Source organism: Notolepis coatsorum (genome assembly GCF_963971535.1).
Source record: "Notolepis coatsorum genome assembly, chromosome: 4".
NCBI classification, from domain to species: domain Eukaryota; kingdom Metazoa; phylum Chordata; class Actinopteri; order Aulopiformes; family Paralepididae; genus Notolepis; species Notolepis coatsorum.
Window position 1 is genome coordinate 17,787,819 of NC_140168.1, and position 21,368 is coordinate 17,809,186.

The window sequence follows — 21,368 nt, forward strand, 5'->3', positions numbered from 1 at the left end:
TGTTTCGGGGTGGTTTGTCTGGATGGTGAGTTGTGTGGTTTGCTCTGCTCTGCTCTGGGGGGCTGGTGGTCTTGGGTTGGACAGGTGAGGTGAGGGTGAGGGGTCTTTGGATACAATGGAGGGTGGGGGCGTCTTTTGTCTTCTTGTTGGTGGCACTGGTAGGAGATGATGAGTTTCATTCTCTCACACTAGCATCATTAATAAACCCAGTCCTACCTTAACCCATGCATGATTTGACTTGATCAAAGTTGTCTGTGGCCTTTGGGCTGAGGATGTATGATCGGCGCCTCATAAGGATGTGGTGTCTCGTGCCCATTTAGTTGGGCTGAAAGGATGTGGTGTCTCATGCCCGTTTGGGCTGAAAGGATGTGGTGTCTCATGCCCGTTTAGTTGGGCTGAAAGGATGTGGTGTCTTGCGCCCGTTTAGTTGGGCTGAAAGGATGTGGTGTCTCGTGCCCGTTTAGTTGGGCTGAAAGGATGTGGTGTCTCGTGCCCGTTTAGTTGGGCTGAAAGGATGTGGTGTCTCTTCACCGATGTGGTGTCTCGCGCCCGTTGGGTTCAATATCTTGTTGGGCTGACAGGATGTGGTGTCTCGCGCCCGTTGGGCTGGGCTGAAAGGGAGACTGCAATTCGAAACTGGCCCCTGTAAATGTCCTAACCCAACCCCCTCCAATGTACAGTAAATGACCAAGTATGGTTTTGTCAATATTCCAATGTACAGTTTTGCTTGTACAGTTGTACAGCCCCCCCCGCCCCCCCACCTACCCAACCTCCTCCAATGTACAGTTTCTACGTCATATACTCTCTTTTCTAGACTCTTTTTGTATCACAAACAGTACTGTATTTGCAAATCTGGTATGTCATAAATGTATAGATGTAGGCAGCAGTACTGTCTATCTGTAAGTCATGTATTAATCTATCATTATGATGAATTGAAAATGGGGGACCCTGATGTAAACAAGACGAAAGTCTTTCTCTGGTCTGCATCCCCTTAACAATTTTATGTATTGAGCTGTACTGTACTGTACCCATTCTGCAATCTGTTAATAAAGTTTTCAATCAATCAATCAATCAATCAATCAATCAATCAATCAAAGGGTGTCTCTGGTGTCTCGCGCCCGTTGGGCTGAAACTAGGATAAACTGGCCCCTGTAAATGTCCGAACACAACCCCCTCCAATGTACAGTAAATTACCAAGTATGGTCTTGTCAATAATCCAATGTACAGTTTTGTTTGTACAGTTGTACAGTGTCCCCCACCCACCCCTCCTACCCAACCCCCCCCCCCCACTCCTACCCAACCCCCCCCCCCACCCACCCAACCACCTCCAATGTACAGTCCCCCCCCACCCCCACCTACCCAATCCAATGTACAGTTTCTACGTCTAATGTATATACTCTTTTCTTTCTGGACTCTTTTTGTATCACAAACAGTACTGTAATTGCAAATCTGGTATGTCATAAATGTATAGATGTAGCAGTACTGTCTATCGGTATGTCACTTGTTCCTGTTTGCGGACGACTCAGCCCTGCTGGTCTCTGACAAGAACAAGTTACAGGTTGAAAAAACCCTCAGCTCGGAACTAGGCAGAATCTGCATATGGCTCGCTGATAACAAACTATCATTACACATGGGCAAAACAGAGTCCATTCTCTTCGGTTCAAATAACAAACTCAGCAAGACCGACGGCTTCTCAGTTACAGTGGGTGACAATATTGTCACAAGGAAAGATGAAATTACCTACCTGGGTTCCATCCTAGAGGCTAATCTCTCCTGTGACAAAATGGCATCCAATGTAATAAAAAAAGTCAACCAACGAACTCGATTCTTGTACCGGATCTCCTCTCTGGTAAACAAGAATACCCTGAAGACTCTGGCAGGAGCACTCATTCAGGGGTACTACGACTATGCTTGCACCTCATGGTACCAAAGCACCTCAAAGGCGCTAAAAACAAAATTACAAACATCTCAAAACAAACTGGTCAGACTACTGCTTGACCTTACTCCTAGAACCCACCTCACCCCTGCCCACTTTGACAACCTAGGATGGCTTAGAGTAGACGACAGAGTACAGCAACTTGCAATGGGCCTGGTCTACAAGATACACTACACGACCAAGGTACCCATGTACATGTCAAAATACTTCCCAAAGGTCAGTGAATACCACGATCACAACACCAGAGGGAGCTCCACAAATCATGTTAAACCCAGATTCGGCTCAAATAAGGGACTAAACACGTTTCGCAATTATGCCACATCAAAGTGGAACGCCCTACCCAAAGCTGTAAAGGAATGTGGATCACTACCCACTTTCAAAACCTCTCTCAAGGGACACCTACGGGAGACTGCAATTCAACACTGGCCCCTGTAAATATCCTAACCCAACCCCCTCCAATGTACAGTCATTTACCTAGTATGGTTTTGTCAATAGTCCAATGTACAATTTTGTTTTGTCAATAGTCCAATGTACAATTTTGCTTGTTTGTACAGTGCCCCCCCCCCCCCCCCTCAATGTACAGTTTTGCTTGTATAATTATACAGTGTGCCCCCCCCCCCCCCAACCACCTCCAATGTAGATTACCCAGTATGGTTGTCAATATCCCAGTGTACCCAACCCCCCCCACCCAACCTCCTCCAATGTACAGTTTCTACGTCAAATGTATATACTCCCTTTTCCTGACTCCTTCTGTATCACAAACAGTACTGTATTTGCAAATCTGGTATGTCATAAATGTATAGATGTAGCAGTACTGACTATCTGTATGTCATATATGTCCCGATGAATTGAAATGGGGGACCCTGATGTAAACAAGACGAAAGTCTTTCTCTGGTCTGCATCCCCTTAACAATTGTGTGTATTGAGCTGTACTGTATTGTACCCATTCTGCAATCTGTTAATAAAGTTTTCAATCAATCAATCAATGTATGTCATATATGTTACGATGAATTGAAAATGGGGGACCCTGATGTAAACAAGACGAAAGTCTTTCTCTGGTCTGCATCCCCTTAACAATTGTATGTATTGAGCTGTACTGTACTGTACCCATTCTGCAATCTGTTAATAAAGTTTTCAATCAATCAATTCAATCAGGACGTGGTGTCTCGCGCGCCTCTAGTCTCGACAGACAGCATCACCAGGTAAGTTAAAGTTGAACTCTAGTCTCTTCGTTAACATTAATTAACGGTAGCTAATAGTCGTTAAGTTAAATCCACCTATAGTTCTGTTTAACTGACTTCACGTCGACCTAAAACATTCTTTTTTTGTTTTCAACTTTTTTCTTCTGAGCGTATACCCGGCTGTTTGGGGTCAATGTAAATAATTAATATGTAGCCGAGCTGCCAGTTAGCATTTCACTCAACGATGGCCACGTAAGTGAACCTATCATGCAGGTGGGCAGCTAATGTCGCCTTAACGTTATTGATTGAAAACTTTATTAACAGATTGCAAAATGGGTACAATACAGTAGAAAGACTTTCGTCTTGTTTACATCATGATCAGGGTCCCCCATTTTCAATTCATCAGGATGATGAATTACACAACAGATTGTACAAAGATGAAAGCTAACGTTTCTCTGGCATAAATATAAAACATGGTTTCGGGGGACCAGTTTAATCTAACCATTCTGCCAACTTTTAGAAGTTATCCCAGTGAGAAAATACTAGGAGTGACTGTTTTGATTTGGTTTCACTTTCTCCACTGCTATCTCCTCAGTTACAGACTAGTAGACTGTTATGGTGAATTGAAAATGGGGGACGCTGATGTAAACAAGACAAACGTCTTGTACCCATTCTGCAATCTGTTAATAAAGTTTTCAATCAATCAATCAATCAATCAATCAATCATCAATGGAATTCCTGGACCTAATCATATAATATAACAACAAAAATATTCCCAGTTGAGGGTCCTGGAAACAAAGTATTATAAAATGGGGGTCCGTCCATCATGTATATCAATTTGGGGGTTCTTAGTCTTGATGGTAGCTATATGCGGGTATTTGATGGTATTTGGTTTTCCAGTACAAATTATAATGTGATATGACATATAGGCCTATTTATTGTCATTATCTTAATACAATTGTCATGGTGCTATTTCATAAAAAAAATAAAAAAATCTTTAACCTTTTTAATAGGATTGTGTGTATTTAATTTTACAATATAAATTGGATGACGATATAGTAAAAATCCATACCTTTGCGTGGATCCATGACCGTGAGTATATACCGTTATGATTATACCTGCATATAATCCTTCTATATACCTACAGTACTTATACTGTAACACCCGCATATAAACTATAACTCTGTATGATGTACAAGAATGCTGCACTGCATAGATTCAGACATTTCTGATTCTGATTCTGATATATTTATTCTTTCCGTATATATATTTATCCACATCTGTCTGTACATACAGTACCTGCATATAACCCTTATTACATATCTGTAGATACAATATCTAGGCTATACATATCCCTTACCTTCTCTTACTGGTTACACTGCTGGCCATGTATGACTTACTACCATAGTGTCTTTATACCTGTATCACTGTACATATTTATACTACAACTCTGTACATACATCTGATTAGCACTGATTAGTACTCATTTATATATTTTATACCCAGTTTAACCACCTGTAGATTGTATATTGCTGTTGCACTTTACTGTTTGTTACATTTGCACTCTGGTTGGATGGCAAACTTCTTTTTGTTGTACTGTAACTGTACTTGTGCTGTATGATGACAATACATGTGACTCTAATATTGGGTGTAGCTGCTCTACCTCTTCCTGCCTTCACATGGGTTTGTCTTAAGTAGGTGTTGATCAGATGTGTTGATGATGGATGCTGATGACTGTCCTCTGTCGCTGGACAATCTGTTCTTTGAGAGACCTGTCCACAAAGTGTGAGTAGAGCTGATGATGCACACACACACACACACACACACACACACACACACACACACACACACACACACACACACACACACACACACACACACACACACACTCTTTGCTTGTATTCATAGTACAGTAATAAGCACGCTATCGCAACCTCACATTTCAAATACATAAATCTAATATCTGTACTCTCTGGAATTGTGTGGAGGGGCAATTTTACAGGAATTACAATGTTTATTCAATTCAATATGAATTGAATATCAAACATTGGTCCTCATTCTCGAATGGACATACGTAAAACTTACCAAAAATGTCCTTCGTAACTCGATTTACGTACTTATTCAGCATTCTCGAACGGCTTCGTATTGTAAATTCTTTGTAGGATTTACGTACTAGAAAAGGCAGTCATAAGTCGGACAGACCGGTGTGCGCCCGTGGTTTCAACAGCTTTCTCTGGGACAAGTCATTGGGGATTGCCGATACTAAGAAACTTGAAACTACAGACATCTGTGGAATAAAATAATTATAATGATAATTAACGACAATATGTGTACCATTAATAATTCAGTTTTGCATTTATAGTCCTGACTCAATGAGGCATCGTGAGCATTACACACACATACACACACTGCAAACTAAATGAATAAGAACTAAACCGAATGCTGTGGATATAGCTACTGTATAGTGGAATATACTGTATTATTACATGGCGTTTTAACATTCGCCGGAATGCTTGATTGTGATTGGTCAATATCGCTCGTCAGAGGTCCGTTATTACTCGATAACGGACCTCTGCTGAGCAATAATGACTGCTGTGTGTAGCTGTAGCAATCAAGCCCACTGACACACTGCATCAGTGCAGCCAATCAGACACACCTGCCGGCTGCACTGACAGCGGAGTGTGTGTGACGATGACAGCGGAGTGACAGAACAGAACTGCGTCTGCATTTGATCTCGTCTTGTCGATGGTGTAAAATGAATTAGGTATATTGTTAGTAAGTTAGCCATGTAATAAGCGGGATAATGTATAGCTAATAGTCTGTCATTGTCGCAAAATAATTGACCTTCACTACGTTTAAAGAACACCTCTGCGAGGCGCCTCGGTGTTCTAAACTCCGTGTCGGTCAATTATTTTGCGACAATGACCTCGTAGCTATACATTATCCCTTACTTAATATGCCATATACCGTCTTGTTATTATGATATTATTTATTGTTGTTTTTATTTATTCATTACATTTCTTGCGCACATCTAAGAGCCAGTGTAGAAACGGCTTGGTTGTATGTTACTATTGTACTTTAAATACATTTGCACTCTGGTTGGATGCCAAACTTATTTTTGTTGTATTGTACTTGTGCTGTATGATGACAATACATTTTGAATCTAATCTAATCAAATTTTTGGAGATTATATAAAAGATTATCATTTGGAGTCGCAAATCGCTGTCATGCTACGGAGATTTATATGGAATTTGTTAACTCATTCACGGCCAATCACGTAATATTACGTGTTTGCTCGCCAGCGGTTGAGCGCCAAACACATAATATTATGTTGTTAGATCCTTTGATATTTTTCCTCTGATCCCCGTTCTAAATCATCATCCGGGTCATTCTAGCCGTCCCTGGGTCGTTTGTATACCTTGGAATTGCAATGCCGATCGAATATCACCAGGTGGCAGTATCGTCTGTGTCTGAACTGGAATTGCATTGGTGTTGATATACACGTCTTCCTTTTTTTTTTTTTTTTTTGTTCCTGCTTGAACAGAGATTCACATTGATCGCCTCGAAATTCCGTTGCCTAAGCGTATTTTACCATCGAAACGTGTATAGACATATACACTGGTAATCGTGATGGCGATGCGATCACTTGGAATGATTCTTTTTGGAATACCTTCTGGCTAAGGTAAGGTATATTCTATGTCTATTTTACCGAACCTGAAACGTGTTTTTCTAACGATCACAGTTCTGTGTTGTACCGGACGTAAAACATGCTCGGCAAACACGATCACAGTTTTGAGTTAAAACGACCCCCCCCCCCTTGATGATTTTGTGAAGGTACATATGTACATGTTATATACCTTTGATTTGGGAGTATTTGGGGGTTCACAGGGAATCAACCAGAAGGATTCGCCAGATTAGATCTCGCAATCTATGAAAAAAGACTGGATTATCTTGGAAATGCGCGATGTTTAGTGTGTAATAAACTACAAACTACAGTGTGTAGAAACAAACCATTTTTTCCATGTTGCACTACAAGTAGTGTCTGTCAAATGAGCCACACCATTGCCTCCACAGCTATAATACAGAACACACACACAGCTTTGCAAACATCGTGAAACACAGCGGAAATTACTATTTTAAGATGGCCATCTAGCGGTAGAGATGGGGATTAAGCGTGGCGCGAAAAACATGATCCAATTCTCAGCAGAGTTCTTGCTCGCTGTCTTCTCTCAGGCACACACACGCTGCTGCTGCAGTGCACGCATTGCCCCCCCCCCTTACAGACCGTCTTGTCAACAAACTCTCTGGCAAGAGTCGAGTGCAGCTCCTCTTTAGTTTCAACACTGAAGCATTAAACAAAATGGCCCAGTAAACTATTCACTCTAGTTTAATATATGAGGCGTTGTCTAACATTATCTAGCTGGCTAGCTAGCTACTGATAGCTCCTGATATCAACATCTGATATCATCATTGGCATTTGTTTTCGCAGCTGTTGGCTAGCGTTCGCTAGCGTTGGCTAACTAGCTATCGTTGTTCCGTTGGCTAACGTTAGCTACCTAGTAGGGCTGCAACTAATGATTATTTTGGTAATCGACTAATCTGTCGATTATTTTTTCGATTAGTCGACTAATCTAATGATTATTTTTGTCACACCCTCAATCTCTGCTTTCTGTGGGCATGGCTCCTTCTCCAATGCATGTTTTACCTCACATGCTCAAGTCTGCACACCTGTGAATGTCACCCTGTTGTCCAGTCCCTCTGCCTTAACAGTTAACTTAACATAACATGATGATCCCATCCATAGCAAATTAAAATAATGACTCATGAAACATTTGAATTTGGATCTTAAGCCACTTTAAATCTAAATGTATTTGAACAATACAACAATCACTCATAACAAGATAAATAAATGAAATAATACAAATTAAAGTGGAAGTGTTTAAAGGGGAACTATATTACTATTTCTTTCACTATTTGGGCACTTTTACACAATTCCTGTGAGTTTATGGAACACCTCTGTAATTTTTTATTTTTTTTAATTCATTGTTTTGTATCTCTAATCAAGTCCTCAAAAACAGCATTTTTCTACCTCAAGATCTTAAGCCGTTTTGAGCCTGGGCTCCAACCACTGTGTGCAGCTCATCATGTACCTGATGCCACACAGCCACATTATCATGCAGCGGTGTCTCTCTGACATCACAAATCATCACATTTTCAGATGACTCAGTTCAGTGAGGGTGAATATTGTGAGAGGAGAATTGGAAGAATGCGCCAATATGAGAATTAGAGACATAGATCATATTAATATAAGTCCACATAGCTAGGGAACAATGCTAAACACTGAAAAAGGCCATTATAAGATAGTTCCCCTTTAAATAACAAAAATAAATATATAGCAGACTTCTTAGCTTAAAGGCCAACTTGCAGGTTATATTTTTGCTCAATAAACAATGTGGACTAGGCCAACGGTGACTTTCATGAAGAAGAAAAAAAAATTGAAATTGACCCAGTTTTAGCGTTTTTATCAAACATTTTGTCTGCCCAACACAATCACCACGCACGTGGATATTTTAATCAATGGTTCATAACGTGCGCGTGTAATGAAATGATGTGGTCACGGCAGGTGCAGGGCACCTGAGAGTCACACACACACAGAGAGTCTGAGAGTCACACACAGCTAGTGGCAGGCAGAGAGCCTTACTACTAGCCGAGGAGTAATGAATGAAAATGTATCTGTTTCACCTAACAACACTATTGCTCCGTGATCATAGCCATCCATCTCTAAAGCTAACCACTATTTGTAAAAGCCACAACCATGTTACCATATTTGTACTAATGAAAATCATTGTGTCGTTGTACATATTGTGTATACACCGTTAGAAGCTAGCTAAGTTAGCTAACGTAGCTTAGCTTAGCTTGGTAGCCGAAACTCATAACATCACCCGATTTAAAATGGTTCTCTCCTCTTTGTATACCTTTGTCATCACAAGTATTTTGCCAAGGAACTTATGGACACGACAATAGTAGTAGTTATAAGGTGTTTGAGCTTGTAGCGTTAGTTAGCTCATAGCTATCGTCACTGATGCACCGAGTGCAGCTAAAGGGGCTACTATCGTATCAACATGCCGGGGCGCATAGCTTGCTAGCTGGCAGGATGTGTGTGCAGCAGTGCTTTGCCTCACAGGTCTGAGAAGAGGACCTACACATTTTACTCGTTCCCAAAACTCTTTTACATGCACGACAGTAGACATAATGCTAACGTTAGCGGGGTAACGTTAGCCAGAGCCATATAGCCAGCTTGATACTATGACCCGGGGATAAGGCGACAGCCCACAGACCAGTAGCGCTGCTGTACTGAACAACAGGCTGCCTAGTGGTAAATGTAGTGTTTCAACCAGTTGTAGCTGGTCCATCAAAGTCTCCTGACGATTAAACCCATTTGCGTCTTGTCTTGTAAGGCGTCCATTTGGATCAAGGAAATAGCTTTCTGCACTCGTCAAAACTCCTTGTAGTGGATCAGAAGTAGGGGAAAGATACCCCACGTGACGTCATGGCCCTGATAGCTCTGATAAGCTTTTTTGATTTTGCGTGTGCATGTTATTTGTGCGTGGACCTTTTTACCCCTTTCGGAGTGGCATTTCCGGCGTCAAATGGAAAGAAAAAAAAATTAAATTAGATACCAATGATGTAAACTACCCATAATTGAAGAGTAGGGTTTAACCTGCAAGTTGGGCTTTAACATCCCAGGGAACTAATGGGATAACTGGGGATGTTGTTTGCTCCTGACAATAGTCTCAAAGTCTGGGGTGATGGTGGTAGACAAAGCAACTCTGAGGTCATGCTCAATGTCCAATCTGTTCCTCTGCTTTGTCTTCAGCTGGACCAGAGCTGAGAAGCCACTTTCACAAAGATAGGTAGTGCAAAAAAAAAAAAGTATAAAACAAAATAATTTTTTTTTTACGACTAATCGACACAAACATTCTGCGTCGATGAGTTTTTATGATCGACGTCATCGATTATGTCGACTAATCGTTGCAGCCCTACTACCTAGCGAACGTTACTGTTTAACCAAAATGGCCCAGTAAACTATTCACTTTAGTTTAATACATGAGGCGTTGTCTAACGTTATCTAGCTGGCTAGCTCCTGATATCAACGTCTGATATCATCATTGGCATTCATTTTCGCAGCTGTTGGCTAGCATTGGCTAACTAGCTATCGTTGTTCCATTGGCTAACGTTAGCTACCTGATTCTGCTGTACAGGCGCACCAACCGACCTGTAGGAGTCGCTGTCCACAACGTCCGATCCCCACCCACCGGCTTTCCCACCCCCTAATACTGCCAATTGTATTAGTATGAACGACCAGCCAAGCCGGAAGCAACGCCGAGAGCTGGGCTCGAACTGGGCGAGCGCCTTGCCCACTGCGCCACTTAGCCGCCCATACTTTTTTTTTTTTTTTTAACTCTTTTTGTATCACAAACAGTACTGTATTTGTAGATCTGGTATGTCATAAATGTAAAGATGTAGCAGTACTGTCTATCTATATGTCATGTATGTCATATGTTATGATGAATTGAAAATGGGGGACCCTGATGTAAACAAGATTAAAGTCTTTCTCTGGTCTCCATCCCCTTAACAATTGTGTGTATTGAGCTGTACTGTATTGTACCCATTCTGCAATCTGTTAATACAATTTTCAATCAATCAATCAATCAAGACCCGCGTCGCGGGCACTGTGTTCCGTTCTCAGAATGGATTTGAGAGAGATGTGTCATCCAGTTTGACTTGGAGCATGCGCGGCACTGTACTATGCGCACTGCCAGTCATCAGGATATGCGGAGATATTCAGACTAGATCTATTTGCAGAGCCAGATGAGTGGCAACCTGTGCGATTGGCTCTTGACAACGCACAGTTGTTCTTGTTCAGTATTGACAAAGCCTACAGTACTGTAATAAAAACGTGAGTTATACTATGAGCAGGAGAAACTGCTCATTAGCAGGGGAAGCTGCTCTTTTGTCAAAGCCCGTCAAGGAGTCAACAGCACAACCAGGTTACGAAAGATACAAGGTTTATTAATTAAAACATATGACTGGGGGGGGCTGTCTGTGGCCGCTCGCTGTCTTTTCTTCGTCGCCGGTGGTCCTACCTAACCACGATCGACCCCTCCCCCCTGGAATCCTAACAGGGTGCTGGTACCAAATGTAGCGAGGTATGCAAATGACTTGCGCGAGAACGCGCATCCAGTTTAGAATGAGTGGTATTCACCATTAAAAAAACCTGGGTAAGAAGAACAGATTTGGACTTTAACAACGGCTTGATGAATGTGGCGGTGGCTTTTCTTATTGTTCTCTTAACAGACAGGTAAGCAAGAATATAAGAAAAATAATAAGAGAGTATTGTTGAATGAGGCCCATTGTCTATATACCATTGTCCATGGCATCCAGTTCCACAGTTATGCTGACGACACGCAGCTATATATCCCCCTAAAACCTGGTGTCGCAGGAAACGTACTCCGCCTACTGGCTTGTCTCTCGGACATCAAGGAATTGATGTCACAGAATTTCCTGCAACTGAAATAATCTGAAATAATCATATTCGGCCCCCAAATTCCACCCACCCCTTCCTTTCAGAACTTGGCACCTTAGCCTCAAATGTCTCACGCTCAGCCCGCAACCTGGGTGTATTCTTTGACCCAGACATATCCTTCAACACCCAAGTTACAAAAGTAGTTCAGTCCTGCTACCACCAAATCAGGAACATTGCCAAAATAAAATAATTTTTGTCCTCTGCAGACCTTGAAATGGTCATACATGCTTTCATTTCTTCGCAATTAGATTATTGTAACTCCCTCTACTCAGGCATCAACAAAAAAGCAATTTCACGTCTCCAGATGGTGCAGAACTCTGCGGCACGACTTCTCACCAACACAAGGAACCGTGACCACAGGGCTTGACATTAACTTTTAACCTTTGGACAAGTGGCTCAGATATTTTACTTGTCCGAAAGCTAAACTTACTTGTCCGAAATGTACTTGTGAAAATAAAGGCCTATTAAGAAATGAATAAAACCGACAAGAGATTTGGACAATTATTATGATTTAATAACTTAAACAGTGTGTGTGCATTTGTGTGTGAGGTATATACTGTATGATCAGTCCTCCAGCTCATCTTCACTCCCCATCAGCACCAGCTCATCTTCCTCATCTCCCCTCTCTCTTGACGACCAGGGGTTAAACCCTGGTCTACGCCTATAGTTGTATACAGTAGTTGTTATTACGGTATAGTTGTTATTACGGTATAGTTGTTATTACGGTATAGTTGTTATTGTCGTAAAAAACACCATTCAAATAAATTATTGTATTTTTATTTTAAATTTCTTTTAACAAGTTTCAAGTTTCTTTAATATTTGTCATACAGAAGTACAGAATACTTTTATACAAAATGCTTCTTACTGTTACGCTCCAGAGACTGTGCAAGACAAGATAAGTATGAAATAAAAGAACATAGTAAAATTAGAAGTAAAAAAATGAGGTCACAGTGTTCAGTTTAGACATATGTACAATGTTCGATGCAGAATAGACGTAGTTACCATACAATATACAATACTGTGCAGTGTACTAATATACAATACTATATAGTGCAAGGCAGAAATGGGACGAGGTGCAATTTAGGTACAATTCACAGTAGGTGTACGAGTTGTAGTGCAAATCCTTTATCAATAAATATAAAGTGTAAAGTGTGTTTGTGTGATCTAAAGTGTGGAGAGTGGGTGCTGCAGTGTGTTGTTTGTTTGAGTGAGTGTGTGCGTGTGGGTGTGTGTGCTGTGTGCATTTGATGGTTGTTGCATAGTGTTTATTGTTCGTTTAGCAGCCTGATGGCCTGGGGATAGAAGCTTCTTCTGAGTCTTTCTGTGCTCGCCTTAAGACTCCGGTATCGCTTGCCTGACCGCAGCAGTTCAAAGAGGCAGTTGTTCGGGTGGCTCGAGTCCTTAATAATTATCTTAGCCTTCCCCTTGCACCGCTTGTTGTAAATGTTCTGGAGGGTGGGAAGCCCCCCTCCAATTGTGCGTTCGGCTGAACGTGTCACTCTTTGTAGTCTGCTACGGTCTTGTGCAGTGCTATTCCCAAACCAGGAGGTGATGTTGCCGGTCAGGATGCTCTCTATTGTACATGAGTAGAAGTTCCTAAGGATCTTCTGACTGACTTGGAACTTCCTTAGGCGCCTGAGGAAGTAGAGGCGTTGTCGTGCCTTCTTCACAACACTGTCAATGTGTGTGGTCCATGTCAAGTCCTCGGATATGTGGGCTCCGAGGTACTTGAAACTGTTCACTCTCTCAACCGGTGCCCCGTCGATGCTGAGGGGGCTGTAGTCCTTGACCCCCAACCTCCTGAAGTCCACAATCATCTCTTTTGTTTTGCTGACGTTCAGGGAGAGGCAGTTCTCCTGACACCACTGTGACAGGTTCTCTACCTCTTCCAGGTAGGCCCTTTCGTCGTTGGCAGAGATCAGGCCCACCACTACTGTGTCATCAGCAAATTTGATGATGGTGTTGTTGTTCCGCTGTGCTACGCAGTCATGTGTGTACAGGGAGTAGAGGAGGGGGCTCAGAACACAGCCCTGGGGGGCCCCTATGTTGAGCGTGATGGATGAGGAGGTGCAGTTGCCGGCTCTTACCACCTGGGGTCTGCCCGTCAGGAAGTCCAAGACCCACTGGCAGAGGTCATAGTTCAAGCCCAGGTCCCTGAGCTTGGCTATGAGTTTGGAGGGGACTATGGTATTGAATGCTGAGCTGTAGTCGATGAACAGCATTCTCACATAGTTCCCCTGCCTCTTGTCCAGGTGTGATGCTGCTGTGTGCAGCACATGGGCTATGGCGTCCTCCGTGGACCTGTTGGGGCGATATGCAAATTGCAGAGGGTCCAGGTTGATGGGGAGGGAGGAACAGATGTAGCCCTTCACTAGCTTCTCAAAGCACTTCATGGTTATGGAGGTGAGGGCTACAGGGCGGTAGTCGTTGAGGCAAGCGGGCGTAGATTTTTTGGGTACAGGGATAGGCACATTAGTTCAACAGGTAACAACAAAACAACCAAAACAATAACAATATTGTAACACCTTTCTTATATTATTGTCAGAGTAATACTGTGTGTGTGAGAGAGAGAGAGTGATGAATGAGAGAGAGAGAGCGAGCGAGCATCAAATCTCAGTCAGTTGCATCAGTCTTTGTTTCTGTAGAGAAAGAGAAAATAAATTGATTTAGTGAAAAGGCTCCCAGGTGGAAATATTTCACAATCATTATGACATACAAATAAAAAAATATATATTGTTAGTGTTAATGATGTCTTGTAGATTATTATGGATATTTGCAACTCTATTCTTTTAAGGACGATGGGGTAGTTTATGAAGTAATAAAACATGTAGTGAAAAGTACAGAAATCCAATATTTTCTTTTACTTGTCCAGTCAGACAAGTTAAATTGTATTATGCTTGTCCGACAATTTTTTTTACTTGTCCTCTTTTTCTCCGCCTGATTTTCGATGTTTTTCCTCCCATCCCAATTTAGCCGTTATGCCAATTCCCCCGCTCCCCTACCTGGTCGTTGTGCGCATGTTCCCCCTACTGGTCGGTACAAGGGAACCCTGAAGTCTACCACATGCTTCCTCCGACACATGCAGAGACAGCCAGCGGCTCTCTTTTCACCTGGCAGCGAGGACTCTCATTGGTGAAGTGTAACGCGTGGGAGGTCACGCTGCCTTCACCATTTCCTGCCTTTCGCTGAGCAGGCGCCCAGACCTGACTTGTAGGCGTCGCTGTCCACAACGCCAGATTACCACCTACAACTTCCCTCCCGCTAACTCAGCCAAACGAGTTAGTATGACAATCGGCCCAAGCCGCAGGCAATGCTGACTCCGGGAGTCGAGACCGCAGCCTCTTGCATTGGTGACAAGCGCAATCTCCGCTACGCCACCCGACCACCCTACAGAATTGATTTTAAGATTTTATTGATTACTTTTAAAGCCCTACATGGACTGGCCCCCAGCTACATTGTGGACTTGTTGGAACCCCATGTTCCGGAACGCTGCCTCAGATCCGCGGATAAGGCCCTCCTGGTTCCTTACAAAACTAGCCTGGTCACCTGGTCACATAGTGCTTTTGCGGCCCGGGCACCCATGCTCTGGAACGCCTTGCCCTTGGATTTTTTTTTTTTTTTTTTTAACTTTATTTTTTTAGCGTTTATCGCTTTTCTGGTCAAGCATGACCGACAGTTGTAGAGTGAAACGGGTGGGAGAACAGGGGAAGACATTCGGCAAATGACGACGGGTCCGGGAATCGAACTCGGAGTCAACCAGAACCGTGGCGCAGCACGGCTCCTCCCGACGCAGAAATAGCGCCGAGATACGTGGTGAGCTACTGGAGCTCCCCATTTTGCCCTTGGATCTTAGGCTTGCAGAGTCATTGTCCTCTTTTAAAAACACATCTGTATATTAAATGTTTTTCCTAAGGTTATGGGTTTAGGTCAGCTCTGATTGCTTAAACTGTTTTATCAATCTGCCTACAAATCCTGTTTGAAATGTTTTGTGTCTCTTTTTCTCGTTTTATTTTCTATAATTTTTTTCCGCCTTTGCTGATGTTTGCTGTTTGCTGTAACATGTCTATAAAGCACTTTGTAACTTTGTTTGGAAAAGCTATACAAATAAAATTTATTAATTCATTCATATACAGTTTTACATTTCAATACACTGTATTGAACATACATCATTTAGAATATTCCATTCTGTATTGAGATCATTATACCCTTCGTCTTCTTTTTCTCCTTCTCCTTCTCTTTCTTCTTCTCCTTCTCCTTCATCTCCTTCTTCCTCTCCTTCTCCTTCTCATTCTTCTCCTTCTTCTTCTTCTTCTTCTTCTTCTTCTTCTTCTTCTTCTTCTTCTTCTTCTTCTTCTTCTTCTTCTTCTTCTTCTTCTTCTTCTTCTTCTTCTTCTTCTTCTTCTCCTTCTCCTTCTCCTTCTCCTTCTCCTTCTCCTTCTCCTTCTCCTTCTCCTTCTCTTTCTTCTTCTCCTTCTCCTTCTTCTTCTTCCCCTTCTCCTTCTCCTTCTCCTTCTTTTTTGGCTTCTTCTACTTCTTTTTCTTCTTCTTCTCCTTCTTCTTCTCCTTTTTCTCCTTCGTCTTCTTCCTCTTCTTCAGAAAGCCACTGCTGTGTGTGGAGGCTGGTCCATGGCAGCTGGGCACGGCTCCGTCTCTCTCTCAGATCCCAACCAGTCAGGACGTCCACCTGGAGGCTGAGGCGATCTCCTCCTTGTTCGGTATGATAAGATAAGATGAGATGTGATATGATAAGATGAGATGAGATGTGATATGATAAGATAAGATGAGATGTGATATGATAAGATGAGATGAGATGAGATGAGATATGATATGATGAGATGAGATGTGATGATATGATATGAGATGTGATGTGATGTGATGTGATATGATACTGTATGATAAGATACAGGTACAGAAGGATACACATATGGACAGGCACACAGACACACTCTGACACACACACACACACACACACACACACACACACACACACACACACACACACACACTCTCTCTTAGCTGTCCATCGTGTTCGATGATGACGCTTGCTCCAGGGATGGGGAGAGGGGGGGGTGGGGGGGGGGAGTTAGCGACGCTGCCGCTGGTGCCACTTCTCGTGGGCGTTGAGTCCGATCCTTGAGCCGCACACCCGTCCACAGATGGCGCAAGGGAAGCCAGATACCTGGGGGATGCCAGCCGCCCGCTGGTGTCGTTGCGTGCACCTCTCAGATCTTCGGTCTTGGTTCGTTTGGTGTATTTGGGAAACTGCAGTGGCACAAGTGACTTGCCAGGCTGATCTGTCGAGTGCCAGAGTTTCAAGCTGCGTGATGTTTGCACACTTTAGGAGGTCCCTGGTGTAGTCCTTAAAGCGTCTCTTTTGGCCTCCAGCAGCCCGCTTTGCTCCTCTCAGTTGGCCATAGAGGACTTGGCGGGGCAGGCGGTGGTCAGGCATACGTATGGTGTGCCCTATCCAACGAAGATGTTTTTTGGCCACAGCTGCGGCCATACAGATTGAGTTGGTGTTGTTGAGGATGTCTGTGTGGGGGACTCGATCTTCCCAGGTCAGGCCGAGGATCCTTTGGAGGCAACGGATGTGGAAAGCGTCCAGGTTGGTGATGTGCCGGCGGTATGGGGTCCAGGATTCTGCTCCATAGAGCAGAGTGGAGAGACATACTGCGTTGTAAACGGCAACCTTGGTGCTGATCTTCAGGTTTCGGTTTTCAAAAACCCTGCTGCGTAGGCGTCCAAAGGATGATGCCGCTTTATTGATACGTGTGTGTATCTCCGCGTCAAGGGAGCAGCATGAGGACAGAGTGGAGCCGAGGTAGGTGAAATGATCCACTGTTTTGAGTGGAACACCGTTTATGTGAAAACTGGGAGGTGTAGAGGTTCGGGAAGTGAGTTGGGACATGACTTCGGTTTTTTGTATGTTGACCTGGAGACCGAAGGATTGGTACAGGCTGGATATGGTGTCGAGAGCATGCTGCATAGACTCTGGACTGTGAGCTAAGATGGCACAGTCATCAGCGTACTGTAGCTCACATACTTGGCAGGATTTTGTCTTTGTGTGTGCCTGGAGCCGGCAGATGTTGAAGAGGCTACCATCAAGGCGGTATTCCACATGGACACATGGAGATGATATGATATGATATGATATGAGATGTGATGTGATGTGATATGATACTGTATGATAAGATACAGGTACAGAAGGATACACATATGGACAGGCACACAGACACACTCTGACACACACACACACACACACACACACACACACACACACACAGACACACTCTGACACAGACACACACAGACACACTCTGACACACACAGACACACACACAGACACACTCTGACACACAGACACAAGCCTGCCTCTCTCTCCCTCTCTGTACGTTCAATGATTTGAAGTAGTGTTAAACTATACAATCTAACTGGATAGTTGATGATAATAAATATTTCACTTCATTAGCAAAAATATTGTAAAATCATTAAGTCGGCTATAAGCTATTCTGTGTGTGTGTGTGTGTATACATTTACTATAGGCTACTCTTTTTGACATGGATTAGGCTAATTAGCTTTAACAATCCTGATTCCTGAGCCTATTTTATTCAAAGGGAAGATATTGATTTAAATGTGTACTGTATATAGTGTGTAGTGGAGAGATAACACACAATACATATTTCATGGAGATATACTAAAAAGCTATTTATAATTTTTGGCCGGTAAAACATCTCTTTGTAAATCTGTAAATCTAAAGCTAAAAAGTTAATTCTGTTCCCTGTTTTTCATCATTTAGCTACAGGCATGGATACATTGTATGTAATGATATGTCATAGTAACAGGCACATGTTATATTATTTCAAGATAATAAAGTAGCTATAATGAGTCAATAGATAAAAAGCAGTAATGGCATGTAGGTTACTCACCCTACTCATGTACACTAGGCATCCACACTACACAGCATTTATAGACATAAATAAACTTCATGGCTCATCTCCAACTCTGGGTATTCAGTATGTGGTGTCAAAGAGGCAACTACCCATGTGACCTGAGGATACTAGTAAAACATTTAGAAATATCCAATTGCAAATAGAATAAAAATGTTCTGGTAAATTAATTGTTTAGATTAATCAGTGTCACTGATTAACACACTTTGACACAGACACACTCTGACACAGACACACTGACACAGACACACACAGACACACTCTGACACAGTGACACACACAGACACACTCTGACACACACACAGACACACTCTGACTCAGACACTCTGACACACACACACACACACACACACACACACACACACACACACACACACACAGACACACTCTGACACACACACAGACAAACTCTGACACAGACACAGACACACTCTGACACACACAGACACACTGACACACACATACACACTCTGACACACAGACACACTCTGACACACACACATACACACACACACACAGACACAGACACACACACTCTGACACACACACAGACACACTGACACAGACACAGACACACTGACACAGACACAGACTCTTGTTGGCGGTGCGAAAATATCCCGAGAAACATTAATATCTTTGGAACCGTTTGTGTTAAATTGTATCTGAATCGGGAGATGATCTTCTCTCTGTCACACAAAAGCTGACTGGCAGTCGCATTGAATAATCTACTCCAGTACGCGCTCCGCAAGTCTGTAAGCTTGCGCGTAACGGAGTATAAAGAGAAGGCTCTATAGTATAGCAGAGGTCCCCAACCATCGGGTCGCGGGCCGGTACCTGGCCGTGGATCATTTGGTACCCGGCCGCAAAGAAAGAATAGAGATATTGATCAGTAGAGTCCTTTCTCAGCACAATCCATGCAGTTCCTCATACTATCTCTGGATAGTTACCCACAAACCAATGCAAAGTCACTGGGGTGGAGCTCCTGTCTGTACAAGCTGACTGATGCTCACTGATATCTGCCTTGTGTTGCACTGTGGACTCTGAGCCTCATCAGCTTGTACAGGCAGGGCTTAAAGTCATGGCTCCTGTCAAACCGCTCTGCTTCTTCAACAGATTTCTCACAAACGACCAAGAAGTTCTTGCCTCCTTTCAAACAATCAGCCAACTCACATGTCTTCACATCCCAAAACACCAGCTCTCACACCTTCAACCATGAGAGGAAACGGACAGGGAGGGACCGCACTGAGTGAGTCTGTCTGTCTGTGTCTGTCTGTCTGTCTGTCTGTCTGTCTGTCTGTCTGTCTGTCTGTCTGTCTGTCTGTCTGTGTCTGTCTGTCTGTCTGTCTGTCTGTCTGTCTGTCTGTCTGTCTGTCTGTCTGTCTGTCTGTCTGTCTGTCTGTCTGTCTGTCTGTCTGTCTGTCTGTCTGTCTGTCTGTCTGTCTGTCTGTCTGTCTGTCTGTCTGTCTGTCTGTGTCTGTCTGTCTGTCTGTCTGTCTGTCTGTCTGTCTGTCTGTCTGTCTGTCTGTCTGTCTGTCTGTCTGTCTGTCTGTCTGTCTGTCTGTCTGTCTGTCTGTCTGTCTGTCTGTCTGTCTGTCTGTCTGTCTGTCTGTCTGTCTGTCTGTCTGTCTGTCTGTCTGTCTGTCTGTCTGTCTGTCTGTCTGTCTGTCTGTCTGTCTGTCTGTCTGTCTGTCTGTCTGTCTATCTATCTATCTATCTATCTATCTATCTATCTATCTATATCTTGGGGGGGAAGGACGACGGGATGGGTCAAGCGCAGAGACGAAATGTCATCGCCGACCCAAAAATTGCATGTGTGTGTTCCTGTATGACGACATTGTCAATGTGTGCAATGAATAAAGACTTCTTCAAAGTCCAGTTTAATCTTAATCAATCAATATATCTGACGACATTGTCAATGTGTGCAATGAATAAAGACTTTTTAAAATCTTTATCTATCTCTATCTATCTATCTCTATCTCTATCTATCTATATCTCTATCTATCTCTATCTATCTATCTATCTATCTATCTATCTATCTATCTATCTATCTATCTATCTATCTATCTATCTATCTATCTATCTATCTATCTATCTATCTATCTATCTATCTATCTATCTATCTATCTATCCATCCATCCCCCTCTTTCTCTCTCTCTCTCTCTCTCTCTCTCTCTCTCTCTCTCTCTCACTCTCTCTCTGCTCTGCTCTGGCCTACTCTCAGGCCTGAAGGTCTGTGGGGAGGTGAGGGGTTTATGGATTACCAGACTTCCAGCCAGAGGGTCAGGGGTGTGGATGAAACCCCTCAGGACTGCGCTGGTCAGGTGGCTGTCAGGAGAAGCTCCATCCTGGACCGTCCACCTCTACGGAGAAGGCAAGAACCACCTGTTCATCTGGAAGTCATCAAATTATGATTTACTGTATGATCCTTCTCCAAATAATCTTCATTGCTATGTGAATGTGGTTGCTTAAGAGGAGGAGCCAGCTTCTGTTTATTAAGTACTTTGACCAATCACCGTGGAGCTCAGCAGAACTTTAACATCTAAAAGAAGAGAAGAAGAAATAGTATAAATCTTTGAACTGATTGTAACTAGAAATTGGAAAGAAAATACCAGGAATACTGGACTGATACTGTTGAAAATGTAAGAAAATACCAAAAGTACTGCACTAATAGTGTTGAAAATGTAAGAAAATACCAGAAATACTGGACTAATATGGTT

The 21,368-nt window shown here is 42.9% G+C and overlaps 1 protein-coding gene across 1 annotated transcript; it reads left to right on the plus strand.

Moving 5' to 3' along the window:
• Positions 1–4,822: 4,822 nt before the first annotated feature.
• On the plus strand, positions 4,823–21,062 carry LOC311226434 (uncharacterized protein; the record flags this gene model as incomplete). Its single annotated transcript, XM_084311860.1, has 4 exons — positions 4,823–4,902; positions 16,301–16,419; positions 19,765–19,897; positions 20,873–21,062. Exons 1-4 carry the CDS (start codon positions 4,835–4,837, stop codon positions 21,060–21,062), a joined length of 510 nt encoding a protein of 169 aa, XP_084167986.1. The 5' UTR covers positions 4,823–4,834.
• Positions 21,063–21,368: the final 306 nt, after the last annotated feature.